The sequence below is a fragment of the Lolium rigidum genome, chromosome 2 (assembly GCF_022539505.1).
Source record: "Lolium rigidum isolate FL_2022 chromosome 2, APGP_CSIRO_Lrig_0.1, whole genome shotgun sequence".
NCBI lineage: Eukaryota > Viridiplantae > Streptophyta > Magnoliopsida > Poales > Poaceae > Lolium > Lolium rigidum.
This window is the reverse complement of record NC_061509.1, coordinates 137,662,293-137,682,880: the sequence shown is the minus strand read 5'-3', so window position 1 is coordinate 137,682,880 and position 20,588 is coordinate 137,662,293. Positions and strand designations below refer to the sequence as shown.

At 43.8% G+C, this 20,588-nt stretch overlaps 2 protein-coding genes and 1 non-coding gene across 3 annotated transcripts; 1 reads left to right on the top strand and 2 right to left on the bottom strand.

Annotated features, from left to right (window-relative positions):
• Positions 1-6,578: 6,578 nt before the first annotated feature.
• On the bottom strand, positions 6,579-7,274 carry LOC124687321 (molybdopterin synthase sulfur carrier subunit). Its single transcript, XM_047221112.1, has one exon. It carries the CDS (start codon positions 7,269-7,271, stop codon positions 6,948-6,950), a length of 324 nt encoding a protein of 107 aa, XP_047077068.1. The 5' UTR covers positions 7,272-7,274; the 3' UTR covers positions 6,579-6,947.
• Positions 7,275-7,650: 376 nt separating this feature from the next.
• LOC124687320 (APO protein 3, mitochondrial) lies at positions 7,651-9,112 on the top strand. The gene is made up of 2 exons (XM_047221111.1): positions 7,651-8,117; positions 8,217-9,112. Exons 1-2 carry the CDS (start codon positions 7,717-7,719, stop codon positions 9,061-9,063), a joined length of 1,248 nt encoding a protein of 415 aa, XP_047077067.1. The 5' UTR covers positions 7,651-7,716; the 3' UTR covers positions 9,064-9,112.
• A 272-nt stretch (positions 9,113-9,384) lies between these two features.
• Positions 9,385-9,457, bottom strand: TRNAK-UUU. Its single transcript has one exon. It is a non-coding gene; the product is annotated as a tRNA-Lys (tRNA).
• Positions 9,458-20,588: the final 11,131 nt, after the last annotated feature.

Here is a 20,588-nt window from a genome sequence, read left to right as displayed (position 1 = left end):
AGTTATATCTACTCTATATGTCCTCGCAGGAACCCTATGACTATTATTTTTCTTTCTCCCACAACGTTGGACACACCACAATATTCATGCCCGACAAGCTGCATTCTTACCCATCACGTCAGATCAAATCCAAGGCTTTCCTGAACACATTTCAAACTGTGTCGAACAGGAACAGCAAATGGATTCGTTAGCTTTACTCGCGGCAATCAGTTTCTTGTTGGAGTCATACCACAAGGTTCTTCCTATTTTATAGGTACACTGAACATATGGCAGTTCCTCCATTTCTATTCCTAACACTGCAGCTAAGTAGGTTTCTTCTGTCCCGAACCTCAGCTATGGTGATACAACGAGGACACCCACGTTGATGCATGTGGATCAACTCTGATGCTATGGATGCAGTCTCATTGCAACAGGACTCTAGATCATGGGCTTAAACAACAAACTGCTTCAATCTCTACTAGCTGGAGGCTTCTGCTCCTGTTCTACCATGTTGTTGAGTGCAAACAAATCCTTTAACTATCCATTGTCGCACCAACACATAAATCGTTCGAAATGTACAGTCCTGTGGAGAAAATACATTTTATATGTTCTGACTGATCGACAGTGTCCATCCATTCAAAACCAGTCGTAGGAATCTTCACATCTTCTCACTGTTCCTTTATCCGTGTTTTACTAGCCAAAAGGATAGTAAGCACAAAAATAATAGTTAGTGGCATAACCACATTCAAAACAAGATCCTCAGTGGCCCACTTAATTAGTTGACTTGACAATCTATCCTCAGAACCAAGAATCATTTAAAATGATAGCTTTCTAGATGTGATTCTATAAAGAGGATTAGGATGATAGATTCCACAATAAATAATTGTATAGTTATCTAGCTAGGGTATTGGGGTTGTCATAATTCTACTACAGCAAGTTTTGTCAGGTGAAAGGTGTCTAAAACAGCCCCCACACATATACATTCCATATATTATGGGCAATCACAAAGTACTTCGTTATGCTTATATCGTCAAAACTAAGTTTAGTATGGTCATGAGAGAGAGAGCGAGCGAGAGAGAGAGAGAGAGAGAGAGAGAGAGAGAGAGAGAGAGAGAGAGAGAGAGAGAGAGAGAGAGAGAGAGAGAGAGAGAGAGAGAGAGAGAGAGAGAGAGAGAGAGAGAGAGAGAGAGAGAGAGAGAGAGAGAGAGAGAGAGAGAGAGAGAGAGAGAGAGAGAGAGAGAGAGAGAGAGAGAGAGAGAGAGAGAGAGAGAGAGAGAGAGAGAGAGAGAGAGAGAGAGAGAGAGAGAGAGAGAGAGAGAGAGAGAGAGAGAGAGAGAGAGAGAGAGAGAGAGAGAGAGAGAGAGAGAGAGAGAGAGAGAGAGAGAGAGAGAGAGAGAGAGAGAGAGAGAGAGAGAGAGAGAGAGAGAGAGAGAGAGAGAGAGAGAGAGAGAGAGAGAGAGAGAGAGAGAGAGAGAGAGAGAGAGAGAGAGAGAGAGAGAGAGAGAGAGAGAGAGAGAGAGAGAGAGAGAGAGAGAGAGAGAGAGAGAGAGAGAGAGAGAGAGAGAGAGAGAGAGAGAGAGAAGCAAATAATGATCCTAAGCGATCTCGAAACCAAATGCTTCCACTTTCATCCTCCTTGTATTCATGCGCTTCTCCTGACTTGATTTTTGCTCGAATCTCTTCGATCCCTGTGTCATTTTTCTGGGCTTCTCTAACTTGATCCTCTAGAGTGAACTTGACTTCTAATACCTCCTCATTTTCAGCGAGACTCACATTCAAGTTCAGCTTTCTGAACTCTTCGTGCAATTCTGGTTGAGCTTCTTGAATCATGAGGTTATTGCAATAAACCTTTCTGCTCAACGCATCAGCTACGATATTAGCTTTACCAGGGTGGTAATTTACGCCAATATTGTAGTCCTTAATCAACTCCAGCCATCTCCTTTGCCTCAGATTCAAATCCGGTTGAGTGAAAATATACTTCAAACTCTTATGATCCGTATATATTTCACAACGGTTGCCAATAAGGTAGTGCCTCCATATCTTCAAGGCATGAACTACGGCAGCCAACTCTAAGTCATGGGTAGGATAGTTTGCTTCATGAGGGCGTAACTGTCTCGATGCATAGGCCACAACCTTGCCTTGTTGCATGAGCACACAACCCAATCCTTGTTTAGAAGCATCACAATAAACTTCAAAATCCTTCGAATATCCGGCGGTATTAGCACCGGAGCCGATGTCAATCTCCTCTTGAGTTCTTGGAAACTGGTTTCACAAGCTGGTGTCCACTCAAACTTTTTATCCTTCTTGATCAATTGTGTCATCGGTCTTGCAATCCGCGAGAAATCCTCTATGAATCGACGGTAATATCCCGCAAGACCAAGGAAATCCACTTGCTTCAGCCAAAACTCACACTTGCTGAACTTGGCATAAAGTTGATGTTCTCTAAGCCTTTCTAGAACAATCCGAAGGTGCTTTTCATGATCCTCCTCATTACGAGAGTAAATCAACACATCATCAATGAACACTACGACGAACTTATCCAAGCAATCCATGAACACTTTATTCATGAGATTCATGAAGTAGGCCGGTGCTCCCCAAGGTGAGGTGCTCGGTCTAACATATCCCTTCTCTAAAAGCTCCTCAATTTGCTTCTTCATTTCAGCTAGTTCATTTGCCGGCATCCTATATGGCCTCTTTGCAATAGGAGCAGTGCCCGGGACTAACTCGATGGCAAACTCTATCTCACGGTGCGGTGGCGGACCGGGTAACTCATCCGGAAAAACATCCGGGTATTCCTTAACCACTCTAACATCCGATACAACCATCCCCTTCAAGCTCGTTCGAATATCGTCCACTCGCGGTATGAGGTGCTCGACTTGGGTTTGTAATCCACCACGGTTCCATTCTTACTAGTCAGCCATACTGCTCCAAGGCCACAGTCTATCATAGCTTTGTGTTTTACTAACCAGTTCATGCCCAGAATAACATCTAACCCTTTAGAGTCTAACACTATGAGGTCTGCTAGAAACTCTACTCCCTCGATCGTTAGGATCACCTTAGGACATTTTAAACCCGTAGTAAGAATTCCCCCAGGTGATTGTACTGCCATCTCCCGACTCATACCCGGGGTAGGTAGTATGCCCCTTCCACGTCCCGCTGCTGGTGTCTTGGCGGTGGAACCTAAGTTGAACTTCACTGGCGTCGCCCCTGCGTTTTTTTTGCCTGGGCATGCAGCAACAAAGTGACCCTCTTCGCCACAGTTGTAGCATGTCCTCCCAGCAGTGTTGGCATGGTTCCCTCCGACTTCAGCTCTCGGAGTACGATAGGCACCATACGAAGCATTGTGATTAGGCTTCGCCGGCTTTGCACCCGATCCACGGTATCTCGGGTTGTTATTGTTCTTCTGGCGTGAGCTCCCTGCCCCATACTGACTCTGTGGTGCCTTGCGCTTGCGGTGTTCATCAAGTTCGTTCTTTGAATTCTCCTGAAGAATAGCCTTGTTGACCAAACTCTGGAAGTTAGCAAAATCATGAGACACCAACCTATCCTTCAAACCTAGGTTCAGGCCCCTCAAAAACTTAGAAATCTTATCCGCTTCAGTGGGAATATCCGCCCTTCCATAGCGAGATAACTGGGTGAAACGGTCCCAGTACTCAGAGACTGTCATCTTCCCCTGAACCAGAGCTCGAAACTCATCCCTCTTCAGTTCCATAAGACCAGCTGGAATGTGTGCAGTGCGAAATGATTCAGCAAACTCATTCCACGTGATCCCCTCGGCATCATCATGCGCCTCACAATAATTCTCCCACCAATCCGCGGCCACACCACTGAAGTTGATGCGCAGCATACTTCACACGGTCTTGAGCGTTAACATTCACCGAGGTTGAGCTTCCGGCGAATATCCTTCAGCCAATCATCTGCCTCAATAGGGTCCGCTGATCCCGCAAAGGTGGGTGGCTTCATCCTCATGAACTCTGCAAGCTTGGACTGCGGTGGAGGATTCTGATTCTGGTTTTGGTTTTGGTTTTGGTTCTGATTCTGATTCTGGTTCGCCAGAGTGGCGGCCATCTGCTGCGTAGGTCGTGTGCGCATCGGCATCACTTGCGCAATGTTAGCCGGTGGCGGTGGTGGCGGCTGCTCCGGTCCCTCATTCTCGGTGTCGGTGTCCGTGTCATGAACTTCACCCTCGACGAAGTCCTCTCGAAACGCTGGCGCGCGACCACGTCCGCGTCCACGTCCTCCGCGACCACGACCCCGATTTGCATTCATCCTGTGTCGTTGTCCCAAGTTAGGATAGATAAGAGGGAAAAGGAAACTAACCCATAACCAAATCTGTAACCAAACATGAAATATCCAAATAAACTTCAATCAAATTACTTTGTAAAACATGGTTTAGTATGACTACATAAAATAATCAAACAGATGTAGTCAATACTCAAGCAAAATCCCCTAACATACGTATTACATATCTAAAAGGATTCTATTTAACTCCTCCTATATGGTTCGTCTTCTCTCAACTAGGTATTGAAGTATGGAGTACTTGATATATGACTCTTGAATCCATGTGTTCTTGAAATGACTTCTCCTAGATAGGATATGTATACTAAAGAAGTAACTAGGGAAGAAGAATCAAAACATAATGGTGAAGAAGGTGAGACAAGGAATAGCAATAGTCAAGAATTAGACTACGAGAACTTTCATAATTAAATTTATCCTCAGAACCAAGAATCATTTAAAATGATAGCTTTCTAGATGTGATTCTATAAAGAGGATTAGGATGATAGATTCCACAATAAATAATTGTATAGTTATCTAGCTAGGGTATTGGGGTTGTCATAATTCTACTACAGACAAGTTTTGTCGGGTGAAAGGTGTCTAAAACAGCCCCCACACATATACATTCCATATATTATGGGCAATCACAAAGTACTTCGTTATGTTTATATCGTCAAAACTAAGTTTAGTATGGTCATGAGAGAGAGAGAGAGAGAGAGAGAGAGAGAGAGAGAGAGAGAGAGAGAGAGAGAGAGAGAGAGAGAGAGAGAGAGAGAGAGAGAGAGAGAGAGAGAGAGAGAGAGAGAGAGAGAGAGAGAGAGAGAGAGAGAGAGAGAGAGAGAGAGAGAGAGAGAGAGAGAGAGAGAGAGAGAGAGAGAGAGAGAGAGAGAGAGAGAGAGAGAGAGAGAGAGAGAGAGAGAGAGAGAGAGAGAGAGAGAGAGAGAGAGAGAGAGAGAGAGAGAGAGAGAGAGAGAGAGAGAGAGAGAGAGAGAGAGAGAGAGAGAGAGAGAGAGAGAGAGAGAGAGAGAGAGAGAGAGAGAGAGAGAGAGAGAGAGAGAGAGAGAGAGAGAGAGAGAGAGAGAGAGAGAGAGAGAGAGAGAGAGAGAGAGAGAGAGAGAGAGAGAGAGAGAGAGAGAGAGAGAGAGAGAGAGAGAGAGAGAGAGAGAGAGAGAGAGAGAGAGAGAGAGAGAGAGAGAGAGAGAGAGAGAGAGAGAGAGAGAGAGAGAGAGAGAGAGAGAGAGAGAGAGAGAGAGAGAGAGAGAGAGAGAGAGAGAGAAGCAAATAATGATCGATTGTATATTTGCAGAGGAAACAATTGGCAAATCTATCTGATGTACACAGAAAAGACAGATGTAGCGCTAACAAAAAACACCGCGACAATCAACCAAATAGAGGAAATAATTTAGAGTTTTAAAGCCAAATAAGAGATCTGGTTGTAAATAAGGGTTTTTTTAGTTATCTCTGGTCACTATCAAGAATTTGAGTTTCAAAAGTGAAAATACATTATGAGTTTGCTGGGCTCCTGCATTTGCTATCAGCCAATATTTTCAGGACATAAGGTGGGCTCCTGCATTTGCTATCAACAAAATATCCAGTTTCAGCCACACCCAAATATCAACTGAACATCATGATATATACATGTTTAATAGGTTGTCTGGCCAACCGTTCAGTTCTTGTACTGGAATATTCTTCCCCTCTGGTCATCACCTTAGGAACTCATTCTATGATCCATTAGTGCATACAAAGTCTGCTAGGGTTGGAGACAGTATCGTTAAACTTGGACAATTTTGGCTGTTTGGCGATGAGCTTTGATTTATGTAATCAATTTGCCAATTTGACAGAAGTTACTCAGCAATTCACATGCTCATTACTGAACTTCCAGCAACTTCTCCAGGAAAGTGTGTATTCTTTCAAGCTCAGTTTTCAATGTCTCGCTTCACTCTCATGAGTATCCTGTATTTATCGATCATCGCAAGCTTGTCATGCTAACCATGGCATGCTTAGAAATGAGAGAATTTTTTAATGGCGGCAAAAAATGAATTGGAAAGGTTATACTTTTACGCGGTTAACAGAATTGCTGCCTTTTTCCCAAACTAACCTGTCATGTAAGTAACAGATAAGCTATGCCTTTACACTACGAATAAATTTTTTTTCCGCAGGGACACTAGGAATAAAATTTGGCCTATTAATTAAGGAAAAGCCAGGCCCAAGATCATATATTATTTTAGTTCCACCGACTGTTGATAAGAAACCAGGATGAGAAGCTCTACCCTTGAGCATTCTCCATTGGATCATTAGGGCACAACAACGTTGACAAAAAAGAGTGAGACACATAAAAACTTTGACGAGTTGCTTACAATTGTTTGAGGATTATATTCAATTTTAGTTCCACCAGCCATTGATCAATACTTTTGTGGACTTTGTGACCATATTTTCGATCAACTATGGCCACTCGCCTTTAATACAACAGCGATGAATGATATAAGAGATACTACCACATACAACTAGAGGATTATGTTCTCTGCACCTTTTGAGATCGAAATTATGTTACTAATCAACAAGATTTAAGAAAGCAAATGGCGCTGAACACCAGAATTTCGTTATTTATTCAACTTGCACATTGATCAGGAAGCAAAGACAACAAGCAGAAGAAAGAAGACCTTTTCTTTCCTTTTGTGTATTTTCAGTCTCTATCAGCCGCCGCTGATGGGCGGGATTATGGCGAGCTCGTCTCCGTCGGCGACGGCTGCGGACTCTGGCGTGTACTCCTCGTTGAGTGCGAGCACCATGGAGTGGCGGATCTCCTCCAGCTTGGGGAACGAGGCCAGCACCCGGCCGAGGCACTCCCCCGCGGTGCTCCCGGACGGCAGCTCGACGGAGGAGTCCGCGACGCCCGTCAGGTCCCGCGCGCGGGCGAAGAAGAGCACCTTGACCTTGACCGTCGCCGCCGCCGCCGCCGCCGCCGCCGGATCGGCGGCGGGGTTCTCCGCCTCCGCGGGAGCAGCGTCTGCAGGCATGAGTAAAAGGGGAGGAAGCTGCTGTATTGACTCGCGGGATGGGACGGGAAAAGTAATCAGCAAGTGCTACGAGTGACCAAACTACCCCTGAGTCCTGACTCCTGATTGCGGCCGCGCCGCTCGCCGGCGCTACCCTGCCCACGCGTCCGCCTATCGCCGCCGTAGGAGCTCGGCCGGAGAAACTCGATCCTAGTCATCCACACCCCCGCGCGTCGACCGACGCCGCAACATCGTCCCACGCGCGCCAATTCGTACTTCGTTGCTCCTCAAATCGCCGTCCGCCCCCCTCACGGCCCGGACCTCTGTGTCCCTCCCGGTCCGCGCCGTTCTTGGCATTCCGACGCTACGGCCGCGGCGTTGCAAACTTCATACACCCCTCGCTTCTACCTAGCTCGGCAAGCAGACCGGCGGTGAATTCTGGGACGAGGACAAGGTGTTCGATGAAATGCCGCCGTCGGGGCTTTTGGCTAGGCGAGTCGTATCTGGGAGCGATGAAACGCTGGCGAGGTCTCTGCGTCCTCTCAAGGCATGGACAAGATGGCTGCACGGCGGCAAGGAGCCACAGGAAGAAGAGATCCCGTACGCCGACGTTCCCCGGCCTGGCAGGAAGTGGGAGCGGAAGCCGTACGTGACGCCGATGAAGGTGCTTATCCGGAAGGCCAAGGAGGAGAGGCGTGTCAGGCAGGAGAGCCCGTGCCGCGTGCTGGAGCACCCGCCTGACAACGGCCTCCTCGTGCCGCACCTCGTCAAGGTCGCGCACCAGGTTCACAATGCGAGAAAGAGATTCCTCGACGGCATTGCCAGGCTCGTCAAAGGCGAAGCCGCCATCCCAGTGAAGCGATGCAGGTAAAAGAAAACAAGCCTGAGTGATTCGCTCTGTGCAAACATTGTTATGATTCATCATGGTGGTATATGTGTGACGGCGTCAAGTGTTTGATCAACCAGGTTCTGCTTGGAGGTGCACATCGTTGAAGTCGGGCACGAGATCAGGACGTGTGAGGGCCCCGACAGCGGGTCGAGGAACTCCTTGCATGTGTGGCGGCCAGGGACCGTAAAGGATGTCGTCGGCTTCCCGTACTGCTACCACCTGTTCGATCGCGTTGGGAAGTCGAGGGTGGTGCACAAGGAGAAGTATGTCGTCCCGAGGCTCCCGGCGATCTTGGAGCTCTGCATCCAGGCAGGCGTCGACGTGGAGCGCTACCCGACCAAACGGAGGACCAGGCCGGTCTACTCCATCGATGGCAGGATTGCAGACTTCGAGCTGGACGAGGAGGACGGCTCCCAAGCAGAAGCACCACCTGAACCTTTGCCGTGTCCATCTCGACCAAGTTCTGCTCCTGCAGCCGATGGCGCTGAGGGAACAGACGAAGAGATGAGCGTGAGCGAGCTGAGCTCCAGGACGCTGCAGTCGTGGCTGGACATGCGGTCGGGCGCGGCGAGGCTGATGAGGAAGTACGGCGTGGTCACCTGCGGGTACTGCCCGGACGTGCAGGTCGGGCCCAAGGGCCACAAGGTGAGGATGTGCAAGGCGAGCAAGCACCAGCAGCGGGACGGGCAGCACGCGTGGCAGGAGGCCACGGTGGACGACCTCGTCCCGCCGAACCACGTCTGGCACGTCCGCGACGGCGACGGCGCGCCGCTCGCCAACGAGCTCAAGAGGTACTACGGCAAGGCCCCGGCCGTGGTGGAGCTGTGCGTGCGCGGGGGCGCCCCGGTGCCGGCGCAGTACAGGAGCATGATGCGGCTGGACGTCGTGCCGCCCGCGCGCGACGAGTACGACCTCGTCGCCTGACACTCAGGCCGGTGATGTTTTTGTGTTTTGGTGCAGTGCAGTGCGTGAATGTTGGATCCTCATTTCTCCTGAATGTGGTATATGCACAAGGTTGAAAATGCTCAATATGCCGGTGCCATTTCTTCAGGGATAGTAGTGTACTTCGTTTTGTTGCATTTGTTAAACCTGCATGGATGTGGGGTGTACCTTCGTGTTATCAGGCAGAACACAATTGCTCACGCATGCCAGTAGCAGAATCAATTCGATGAACCAAATTCCTTTGGATGACAAACAAAAAATCTAACGTAACAGTGATGATCGACAAGGGGAGGTACACAAAATCGCCGTCTGTGGGAATCGAACCCACGACCACGTGGTTAAAAGCCACGCGCTCTACCAGCTGAGCTAAGACGGCTTCGACGGAAATTCATGTGACCGTACATTCTTGTAAGGTATTTCCGTAAGGCCTTATAATTGTTAACAGATGTTGTGTTTGGGAATGGAGGGAGTACCTTTCTTTGGTTAGCTAAACATTTTGTGTTATGTTGGATTTTTTTGTTACTTCATCATCATGCGGCATACACAATCTTCAAGCCAACTTGAAATTCAATTTTTCTTGGTACCGTTGGATGCCTGCATTTCACCCTGAAGTGGATTCTCCTTCATCTAATAATTATACTTAATGGTTCCCCAGTACCATTGTGGAAGCACTACAATTTCCACAAAACTGTCTAGCTCAATGGCACCCCCTGTAAGATACCACCGCAGCTGAGGAAGAACTGCAGTACCTTCCTTGTAAGGTAATTAAATCTGTATAGGTGTACGAGTTCCGATGTCGTAGCTCCAGTTTGTTTCTAGTGTTTTGACCATAACGTTTGAAAGATTTTATGATGTAATAATTGATATTATGGAGAAGATGGATATGAGATTTTACTGTAACTCTAGCTATGGTGTTTGTGGTTTCTGCGGTCTATTGTCGAGAGCATGCATCTATACCGGTGTTAATACCAGTTTATGATATCTTCCATATAATAAATAGTATCATAGTTTCATCATACTTAATATTTTGTAAGATCTCAATGAAAATTTGTTTATATTATATATTTGTTATTAAATTTTCTAGTTTTATGTAATATGATACGGTATCTACTACATCTATGATATCACTTTCACCACTCTTTTTATTTATTGTTGTGTCACATCAGATTTTTTTTGTCAACATGCATGATACTATCAGCAAGATGCCATACCATCTACAGCCAACATAAAGCTAACATGTACAGTAGTTGATTATATAAATGTACAATTTTATCAATACATGGTCTACCTTTCACTATATATGGTCCACCTTTCGCTCTCACAAAGTGCCTAGTAGCGTGTGCTAGAGTTGGCTCTTCCATGAGAGGCAACTTACCATCTCTCTCCTCTTCTGCTTCCTCCAACTAAACACAAATATATATATTTAATCGTTATAATCTGTTGAGTAGATTTTATTGTACTTGCTCTTATTATACTACCATTGTGGTGACTCCTTGTGTCGTAGTTAAAAAAATCAAATGATAGTTAATGTCTTCGTATATAGAAGTGGGCCGGCTAATACCATTGAACGTGCTTTGGTCGGGATGACCCCCTGTAAGTCCGTGTCATCGAAGAAAATGATCTTCATCGTAACCCCAAAGAAATAATCCAAGGCCACCAACTATTACGGGCGTGATGATGTAGATTTGCTACTGGAGATGTCGGTGAAAGCATTTTTTAAATTTAGACCTCAAACTATACGTAGGATGTGAGATGCTATGGAGGTGTCCAGTGGACATGCTCTTAGAGCATCTCTAACAGAGCCCATAAACCACGCCGGAACCGTATTTTTCCGGCCGATTTACGGGTTCGGGTTGAAAGTGTCGCAGAACAGAGACTGAACTCGCTGCCCGGCCTTATAAACTTTTTCAGGGGCCCGAAAAAGTTTACACTCGACCTCTATTAATACAGACCGAAGGCAGTTTATAGGCCCAAAACTGAACGGATTTCTCACCGCTCCTCCAGCGCCGCCGTCCGTACAATCGCTTCCAGCCGCCGATTTCTAGCTGGTTTGCTAAAATTGTTCGACCACGACCAAGCTCGTGGCTGCAGGCGAGGCATGCGGCGAACGTACACAACGAGCTATGGCGCGGCGTGGTGGCAGCTGCATACACGTGATGGGATTCGTAGCATAGAAAATAAAAAATTTCTTACCGCAAGAACGAAAATCAAGCCAAGATGCAATCGAGAAGATGGTAGCAACGAGAAGATCATGAGACTAACCCTAGAAGATTTCCAAAGCCTACGAGATTAGATCTCGTTGTTGCTGTAGTCGATCACTTGCCGCTTTCGAAAGCGCGTAGAAGATCTTGATGGTGCCACAGTCGGGCAGCACCTCCGTACTCAGTCACACGTTCGGTGTTGATGACGACGTCCTTCTCCCTGTTCCAGCGGGCAGGGGAATTAGTAGATCCTCCTCGGAATCCTGATAGCACGACAGCGTGGTGTCAGTGGCGGTGGAGATCTCCGACAGGGCTTCGCCGTAAGCACTACGGGAGAGAGGAGGAGGAGGGAGGTGTGCTAGGGATTGGAGAGAGGGGGTGGCTAGGGCGCTGCTTGTGACGGTAAAGCACGTCCGTTGGGAACCCCAAGAGGAAGGTGTGATGCGTACAACAGCAAGTTTTCCCTCAGTAAGAAACCAAGGTTATCGAACCAGTAGGAGATGAATGCCACGTGAAGGTTGTTGGTGAAGGAGTGTAGTGCGGCGCAACACCAGGGATTCCGGCGCCAACGTGGAACCTGCATAACACAATCAAAATACTTTACCCCAACTTAATAGTGAGGTTGTCAATCTCACCGGCTTGCTGTAAACAAAGGATATTGACAAATAGAGAGGGCATAACAATGCACATACATATCATGATGACTACTATGAGATTTACTTAGGGCATTACGATAAATAACATAGACCGCTATCCAGCATGCATCTATGCCTAAAAAGTCCACCTTCGGGTTAGCATCCGCACCCCTTCCAATATTAAGTTGCAAACAACAAACAATTGCATTAAGTACTATGCGTAATGTACACAATATAAATATCCTTAGACAAAGCATTGATGTTTTATCCCTAGTGGCAACAGCACATCCACAACCTTAGAACTTTTTGTCACTGTCCCAGATTCAATGGAGGCATGAACACACTATCGAGCATAAATACTCCCTCTTGGAGTCACAAGCATCAACTTGGCCAGAGCCTCTACTAGCAGCGGAGAGCATGCAAGATCATAAACAACAGATATATGATAGATCATTAATCAACTTGACATAGTATTCCATATTCATCGGATCCCAACAAACATAACATGTAGCATTACAAATAGATGATCTTGATCATGATAGGCAGCTCACAAGATCTAAACATGATAGCACAAGAGGAGAAGACAACCATCTAGCTACTGCTGTGAACCCATAGTCCAAGGATGAACTACTCACGCATCAGTCCGGAGGCGGGCATGGTGATGTAGAGCCCTCCGGTGATGATTCCCCTCTCCGGCAGGGTGCCGGAGGCGATCTTCAGAACCTCCCGAGATGAGGTTGACGGCGGCGGCGTCTCTGGAACTTTTCTCGTATCGTGGCTCTCGGTAAAAGGTTTTTGGCGACGAAGAGATTATATAGGCAAAGGGGCAGAGTCGGGGGACGTGATATGTCTCAAACGTATCTATAATTTCTTATGTTCCATGCTACTTTTATGATGATACTCACATGTTTTATACACATTATATGTCATTATTATGCATTTTCCGGCACTAACCTATTGACGAGATGCCGAAGAGCCAGTTGTTGTTTTCTGCTGTTTTTTGGTTTCAGAAATCCTACAAAGGAAATATTCTCGAAATTGGACGAAATCAACGCCCAGGGTCTTATTTTTCCACGAAGCTTCCAGAAGACCGAAAGGATTACGAAGTGGGGCGACGAGGCGCCGCCACGCCAGGGCCGCGCGGCCAGGCTAGGTCCCGCGCCGCCCTGTTGTGTGGGGCCCTCGTGCCGCCCCTAAACCTACCCTTCCGCCTACTTAAAGCCTTCGTCGCGAAAACCCCAGTACCGAGAGCCACGATACGGAAAACCTACCAGAGACGCCGCCGCCAATCCCATCTCGGGAGATTCAGGAGATCGCCTCCGGCACCCTGCCGGAGAGGGGAATCATCTCCCGGAGGTCTCTTCATCACCATGATCGCCTCCGGATCGATGTGTGAGTAGTTCACCCCTGGACTATGGGTCCATAGCAGTAGCTAGATGGTTGTCTTCTCCTCATTGTGCTATCATGTTTAGATCTTGTGAGCTGCCTATCATGATCAAGATCATCTATTTGTAATGCTACATGTTGTGTTTGTTGGGATCCGATGAATATTGAATACTATGTCAAGTTGATTATCAATCTATCATATATGTTGTTTATGTTCTTGCATGCTCTCCGTTGCTAGTAGAGGCTCGGCCAAGTTGATACTTGTGACTCCAAGAGGGAGTATTTATGCTCAATAGTGGGTTCATGCCTCCATTGAATGCGGGACGATGACGTAAAGTTCTAAGATTGTGGATGTGCTTGTTGCCACTAGGGATAAAACATCGATGCTTTGTCTAAGGATATTTGTGTTGATTACATTACGCACCATACTTAATGCAATTGTCTGTTGTTTGCAACTTAATACTGGAAGGGGTTCGGATGATAACCTGAAGGTGGACTCTTTAGGCATAGATGCATGCTGGATAGCGGTCTATGTACTTTGTCGTAATGCCCTGATTAAATCTCATAGTACTCATCATGATATATGTATGTGCATTGTTATGCCTTCTTTATTTGTCAATTTCCCAACCGTAATTTGTTCACCCAACATGCTATTTATCTTATGGGAGAGACACCACTAGTGAACTGTGGACCCCGATCCATTCTTTACATCTGAAATACAATCTACCGCAATTGTTCTTTCATCGTTCTTCGCAAACAAACATCATCATCCACACTATACATCTAATCCTTTGTTTACAGCAAGCCGGTGAGATTGACAACCTCACCGTTACGTTGGGGAAAAGTACTTTGATTGTGTTGTGCAGGTTCCACGTTGGCGCCGGAATCCCCGGTGTTGCGCCGCACTACACTCCGCCACCAACAACCTTCACGTGTTCCTTGACTCCTACTGGTTCGATAACCTTGGTTTCTTACTGAGGGAAAACTTGCTGCTGTACGCATCACACCTTCCTCTTGGGGTTCCCAACGGACGTGTGCTTTACGCGTATCAGGGTGCTCGAGGGGCCACCCCATATAAGGCGGCGCGACCAGGGGTGGGGCCGCGCCCCCCTATGGTGTGGCCGCCTCGTCGCCCCTCTTCGTCTCCTCTTCGGTCTTCTGGAAGGCTCCGTGGAAAATAAGACCGTGGGCTTTTGTTTCGTCCAATTCCGAGAATATTTCCTGTGTAGGATTTCCGAAACCAAAAACAGCAGAAAACAGGAACTGGCGCTTCGGCATCTTGTTAATAGATTACTGCCGGAAAATGCAGCAAAATGATGTAAAGTGTATATAAAACATGTGAGTATTGTCATATAACTAGCATGGAACATAAGAAATTATAGATACGTTTGAGACGTATCAAGCATCCCCAAGCTTAGTTCCTACTCGCCCTCGAGTAGGTAAACGATAACAAGGATAATTTCTGAAGTGCCATGCTGCTATCATAATCTTGATCAATACTATTGTAAAGCATATGAGATGAAGTGATTCAAAGCAATGGTAAAGATAATGACTAAACAACTGAATCATATAGCAAAGACTTTTCATGAATAGTACTTCAAAACAAGCATCAATAAGTCTTGCATAAGAGTTAACTCATAAAGCAATTGATTCTTAATAGAAGGTTTTGAAGCAACACAAAGGAAGATTTAAGTTTCAGCAGTTGCTTTCAACTTTCAACATGTATATCTCATGGATAATTGTCAATACAAAATAATATGATGAGTGCAAATAAGCAAGTATGTAAGAATCAATGCACACAGTTGACACAAGTGTTTGCTTCTAAGATGGAAAGAAGTAGGTAAACTGACTCAACATAAAGTAAAAGAAAGGCCCTTCGCAGAGGGAAGCAGGGATTACTCATGTGCTAGAGCTTTTTATTTTGAAAACATGGAAATAATTTTGTCAACGGTAGTAATAATTCATATGTGTTATGCATAAAACCTCCTATAAGTTGCAAGCCTCATGCATCGAATACTAATAGTGCTCGCACCTTGTCCTAGTTAGCTTGGACTTCCATGGATTATCATTGCATTACATATGTTTCAACCAAGTGTCACAAAGGGGTACCTCTATGCCACCTGTACAAAGGTCGAAGGAGATAGATCGCATTTGATTTCTCGATTTTGATAGATATCAACTTAAGGACATCCATACCGGGACAACATAGAAAATAGATAATGGACTCCTCTTTAATGCTTTAAGCATTCAACAACAGGTAATATTCTCATAAGAGATTGAGGATTAATGTCCAAGCTGAAACTTCCACCATGATACATGGCTTTGGTTGGCGGCCCAATGTTCTTCTCTAACAGTATGCATACTCAAACCATTTAACTCATGTCAAATCTCCCTTACTTCAGACAAGACGAACATGCATAGCAACTCACATGATATTCAACAAAGATGCAACAAGTTGATGGCGTCCCCAGAAACATGGTTACCGCTCAACAAGCAACTTATAAGAAATAAGATACATAAGCGACATATTCTTTACCACAATAGTTTTTAGGCTACATTCCCATGAGCTATGTATTGCAAAGACAAGGAATAAAAATTTTAAAGGTAGCACGCAAGCAATTTACTTTGGAATGACAGAAAAATACCACATAGTAGGTAGTTATGGTGGACACAAATGACATAAGTTTTGGCTCAAGATTTTGGATGCACGAGAAGCATTCCCTCTCAGTACAAGGCTTTGGCTAGCAAGGTTGTTTGAAGCAAACACAAGTATGAACCGGTACAGCAAAACTTACATAAGAACATATTGCAAGCATTATAAGACTCTACACTTGTCTTCCTTGTTGTTCAAACACTTTTACCAGAAAATATCTAGACTTTAGAGAGACCAATCATGCAAACCAAATTTCAACAAGCTCTACGGTAGTTCTCCACTAATAGGTTTAAACTACATGATGCAAAAGCTTAAACATGATCTACTTGAGAACTCAAAACAATTGCCAAGTATCAAATTATTCAAGACAATATACCAATTACCACATGAAGCATTTTCTGTTTCCAACCAAATAGCAATAAACGAAGCGGCTTTCAACTTCGCCATGAACATTAAAAGTAAAGCTAAGAACACCAGTGTTCAATATGAAAAAGCGGAGCGTGTCTTTCTCCCATACAAGGAATGCTAGGATCCGATTTTATTCAAACAAAAACAAAAATAAAAGCACACAGACGCTCCAAGTAAAGCACATAAGATGTGACGGAATAAAAATATAGTTCCACTAGAGGTGACCTGATAAGTTGTTGATGAAGAAGGGGATGCCTTGGGAATCCCCAAGCTTAGATGCTTGAGTATTATTGAAATATGCAGGGATGAACCATGGGGGCATCCCCAAGCTTAGACTTTTCACTCTTCTTGATCATATTATATCATCCTCCTCTCTTGATCCTTGAAAACTTTCTTCACACCAGACTCAAAACAATCTTATTAGAGGGTTAGTGCATAATCAAAAATTCACATGTTCAGAGAGGACACAATCATTCCCAACACTTATGGACATTACCCAAGGCTACTGAAATTTAATGGAGCAAAGAAATCCACTCAACACAGTAAAAGAGGCAATATGAAATAAAAGGCGAGAATCTGTCAAAACGAGCAATGTCCGTCAAGACGAATTTTTTTCGAGCACTTAACATGCTCAGATGAAGAAGCTCAAATTGAATGAAAGTTGCGTACATATCTGAGGATTACTCATGAATTTTTGCAGAATTTTTAGATTCTCCTACAGAGAGATGTACTTAAATTCGTGACAGCTAAAAATCTGTTTCTGCGCAGAAATCCAAATCTAGTATCAACCTTCTATCAAAGACTTTACTTGGCACAACAATGCAATAAAGTAAAGATAGAAAGGTATTGCTACAGTAGTAACAAGCACCTTGACTTAAATATAAAACAAAAATTGCAGAAATAAAATAATGGGTTGTCTCCCATAAGCGCTTTTCTTAATGCCTTTTAGCTAGGCGCAGAAAGTGTAAATCAAGTAACATCAAGAGAAGAAGCATCAACATCATAATTTGTTCTAATAATAGAATCAAAAGGCAACTTCATTCTCTTTCTAGGGAAGTATCCATACCTTTCTTAAGAGGGAATTGATATTTAATATTTCCTTCTTTCATATCAATAATAGCACCAACAGTTCGAAGAAAGGGTCTTCCCAAAATAATATGACAAGATGCATTGCATTCAATATCCAAGACAACAAAATCAACGGGGACAAGGTTATTGTTAACCGTAATGTGAACATTATCAGTCCTCCCCAAAGGTTTTTTTATAGAATTGTCAGCAAGATTAACATCTAAATAGCAATATTTCAATGGTGGCAAGTCAAGCATATCATAGAGTTTCTTAGGCATAACAGAAATACTTGCACCAAGATCACATAAAGCATTACAATAAATATCATTGACCTTCATTTTAATGATAGGCTCTCAACCATCTTCTAACTTCCTAGGAATAGAAGTTTCAAGTTTCAATTTCTCTTCTCTAACTTTAATGAGAGCATTTGTAATATGTTTTGTAAAGGCCAAGTTTATAGCACTAGCATTAGGACTTCTAGCAAGTTTTTGCAAGAACTTAATAACTTCATAGATATGACAATTATCAAAATCAAAACCATTATGATCTAAAGCAATGGGATCATTGTCCCCAATGTTCTGAAAAATTTCAGCACTTTTATCACAAACAATTTCAGCAGTTTCAGGAAATTTTGCATGCTTTGTATTAGAAGTAGAAACTTTACCAACACCAATTATTTTACCATTGATAGTAGGAGGTTTAGCAACATGTGAAGCATCAACATTGCTAGTGGTGGTAATAGTCCAAACTTTAGCTACATTATTTTCTTTAGCAAGTTTTTCTTCTCTTTCCCACCTAGCATGCAATTCAGCCATCATTCTAATATTGTCATTAATTCGAACTTGTATAGAGTTTGCTGTAGCAAATGAATTAATATCTTTATATTCATTAGGCATAACTTTCAGTTTTAAAAGATCAACATCAACAGCAAGACTATCAACCTTAGAAGCAAGAACATTAATTTTACCAAGCTTTTCTTCAACAGATTTGTTAAAAGCAGTTTGTGTACTAATAAATTCTTTAAGCATGACTTCAAGACCAGAGGGTACACTCCTACTATTGTTGTAAGAATTACCATAAGAATTACCATAACCATTACCATTATTAGAAGGATACGGCCTATAGTTGTTGTTACCAAAATTAATCCTATAAGCATTGTTGTTGAAATTATTATTTTTAATGAAGTTCACATCAACATGCTCTTCTTGAGCAACCAATGAAGCTAAAGGAACATTATTGGGATCAACATTAGATCTACCATTAACAAGCATAGACATAATAACATCAATCTTATCACTCAAGGAGGAAGTTTCTTCAACAGAATTTACCTTCTTACCTTGAGGAGTCCTTTCAGTGTGCCATTTAGAGTAATTGATCATCATATCATCAAGAAGCTTTGCTACAGCACCCAAAGTGATGGACATAAAAGTACCTCCAGTAGCTGAATCCAATAGGTTCCTCGAAGAAAAATTCAATCCTGCATAAAAGGTTTGGATGATCATCCAAGTAGTTAGTCCATGGGTAGGGCAATTCTTTACCAAAGATTTCGTTCTTTCCCATGCTTGGGCAACATGTTCATTATCCAATTGCTTAAAATTCATTATGCTACTTCTCAAAGATATAATTTTAGCAGGAGGATAATATCTACCAATGAAAGCATCTTTACATTTAGCCCATGAATCAATACTATTCTTAGGCAAAGATAGCAACCAATCTTTAGCTCTTCCTCTTAAGGAGAAAGGAAACAATTTCAGTTTTATAATATCCCCATCTACATCCTTATACTTCTGCATTTCACAAAGTTCAACAAAATTATTAAGATGGGCAGCAGCATCATCAGTACTAACACCAGAAAATTGCTCTCTCATAACAAGATTTAGTAAAGCAGGTTTAATTTCATAAAATTCTGCTGTAGCAGCAGGTGGAGCAATAGGAGTGCATAAGAAATCATTATTATTTGTGCTAGTGAAGTCACACAACTTAGTGTTCTCAGGAGTATTCATTTTAGCAATAATAAAAATAAGTAAAGCAAACTGAATTAAATAAAGTAAAACAAGTAACTAATTTTTTTGTGTTTTTGATATAAAGAAAGCAAACAAGACAGAAAATAAAATAAAGCAAGACAATAAACAAAGTAAAGAGATTGGGTGTGAGAGACCCCCCTTGCAGCGTGTCTTGATCTCCCCGGCAACGGCGCCAGAAAAAGATTTGCTTGTGACGGTAAAGCACACGTCCGTTGGGAACCCCAAGAGGAAGGTGTGATGCGTACGACGAGCAAGTTTTCCCTCGATAAGAAACCAAGGTTATCGAACCAGTAGGAGATGAAGGCCACGTGAAGGTTGTTGGTGAAGGAGTGTAGTGCGGCGCAACACCGGGATTCCGGCGCCAACGTGGAACCTGCACAACACAATCAAAATACTTTGCCCCAACTTAACAGTGAGGTTGTCAATCTCACCGGCTTGCTGTAAACAAAGGATTAAACGTATGGTGCGGAGAATGATGTTTGTTTGCAAAGAACAGCAGAGAACAATGATTGCAGTAGGTTGTATTTCAGATGTAAAAGAATGGACCGGGGTCCACAGTTCACTAGTGGTGTCTTTCCAATAAGATAAATAACATGTTGGGTGAACAAATTACAGTTGGGCAATTGACAAATAGAGAGGGCATAACAATGCACATACATATCATGATGACTACTATGAGATTTACTTAGGGCATTACGACAAAGAACATAGACCGCTATCCAACGATGCATCTATGCCTAAAAAGTTCACCTTCGGGTTTGCATCCGCACCCCTTCCAGATATTAAGTTGCAAACAACGGACAATTGCATTAAGTATCGTGCGTAATGTAAACAATACAAATATCCTTAGACAAAGCATTGATGTTTTATCCCTAGTGGCAACAAGCACATCCACAACCTTAGAACTTTACGTCACCGTCCCGGATTCAATGGAGGCATGAACCCACTATCGAGCATAAATACTCCCTCTTGGAGTCACAAGTATCAACTTGGCCGAGCCTCTACTAGCAACGGAGAGCATGCAAGATCATAAACAACACATATATGATAGATCATTAATCAACTTGACATAGTATTCCATATTCATCGGATCCCAACAAACACAACATGTAGCATTACAAATAGATGATCT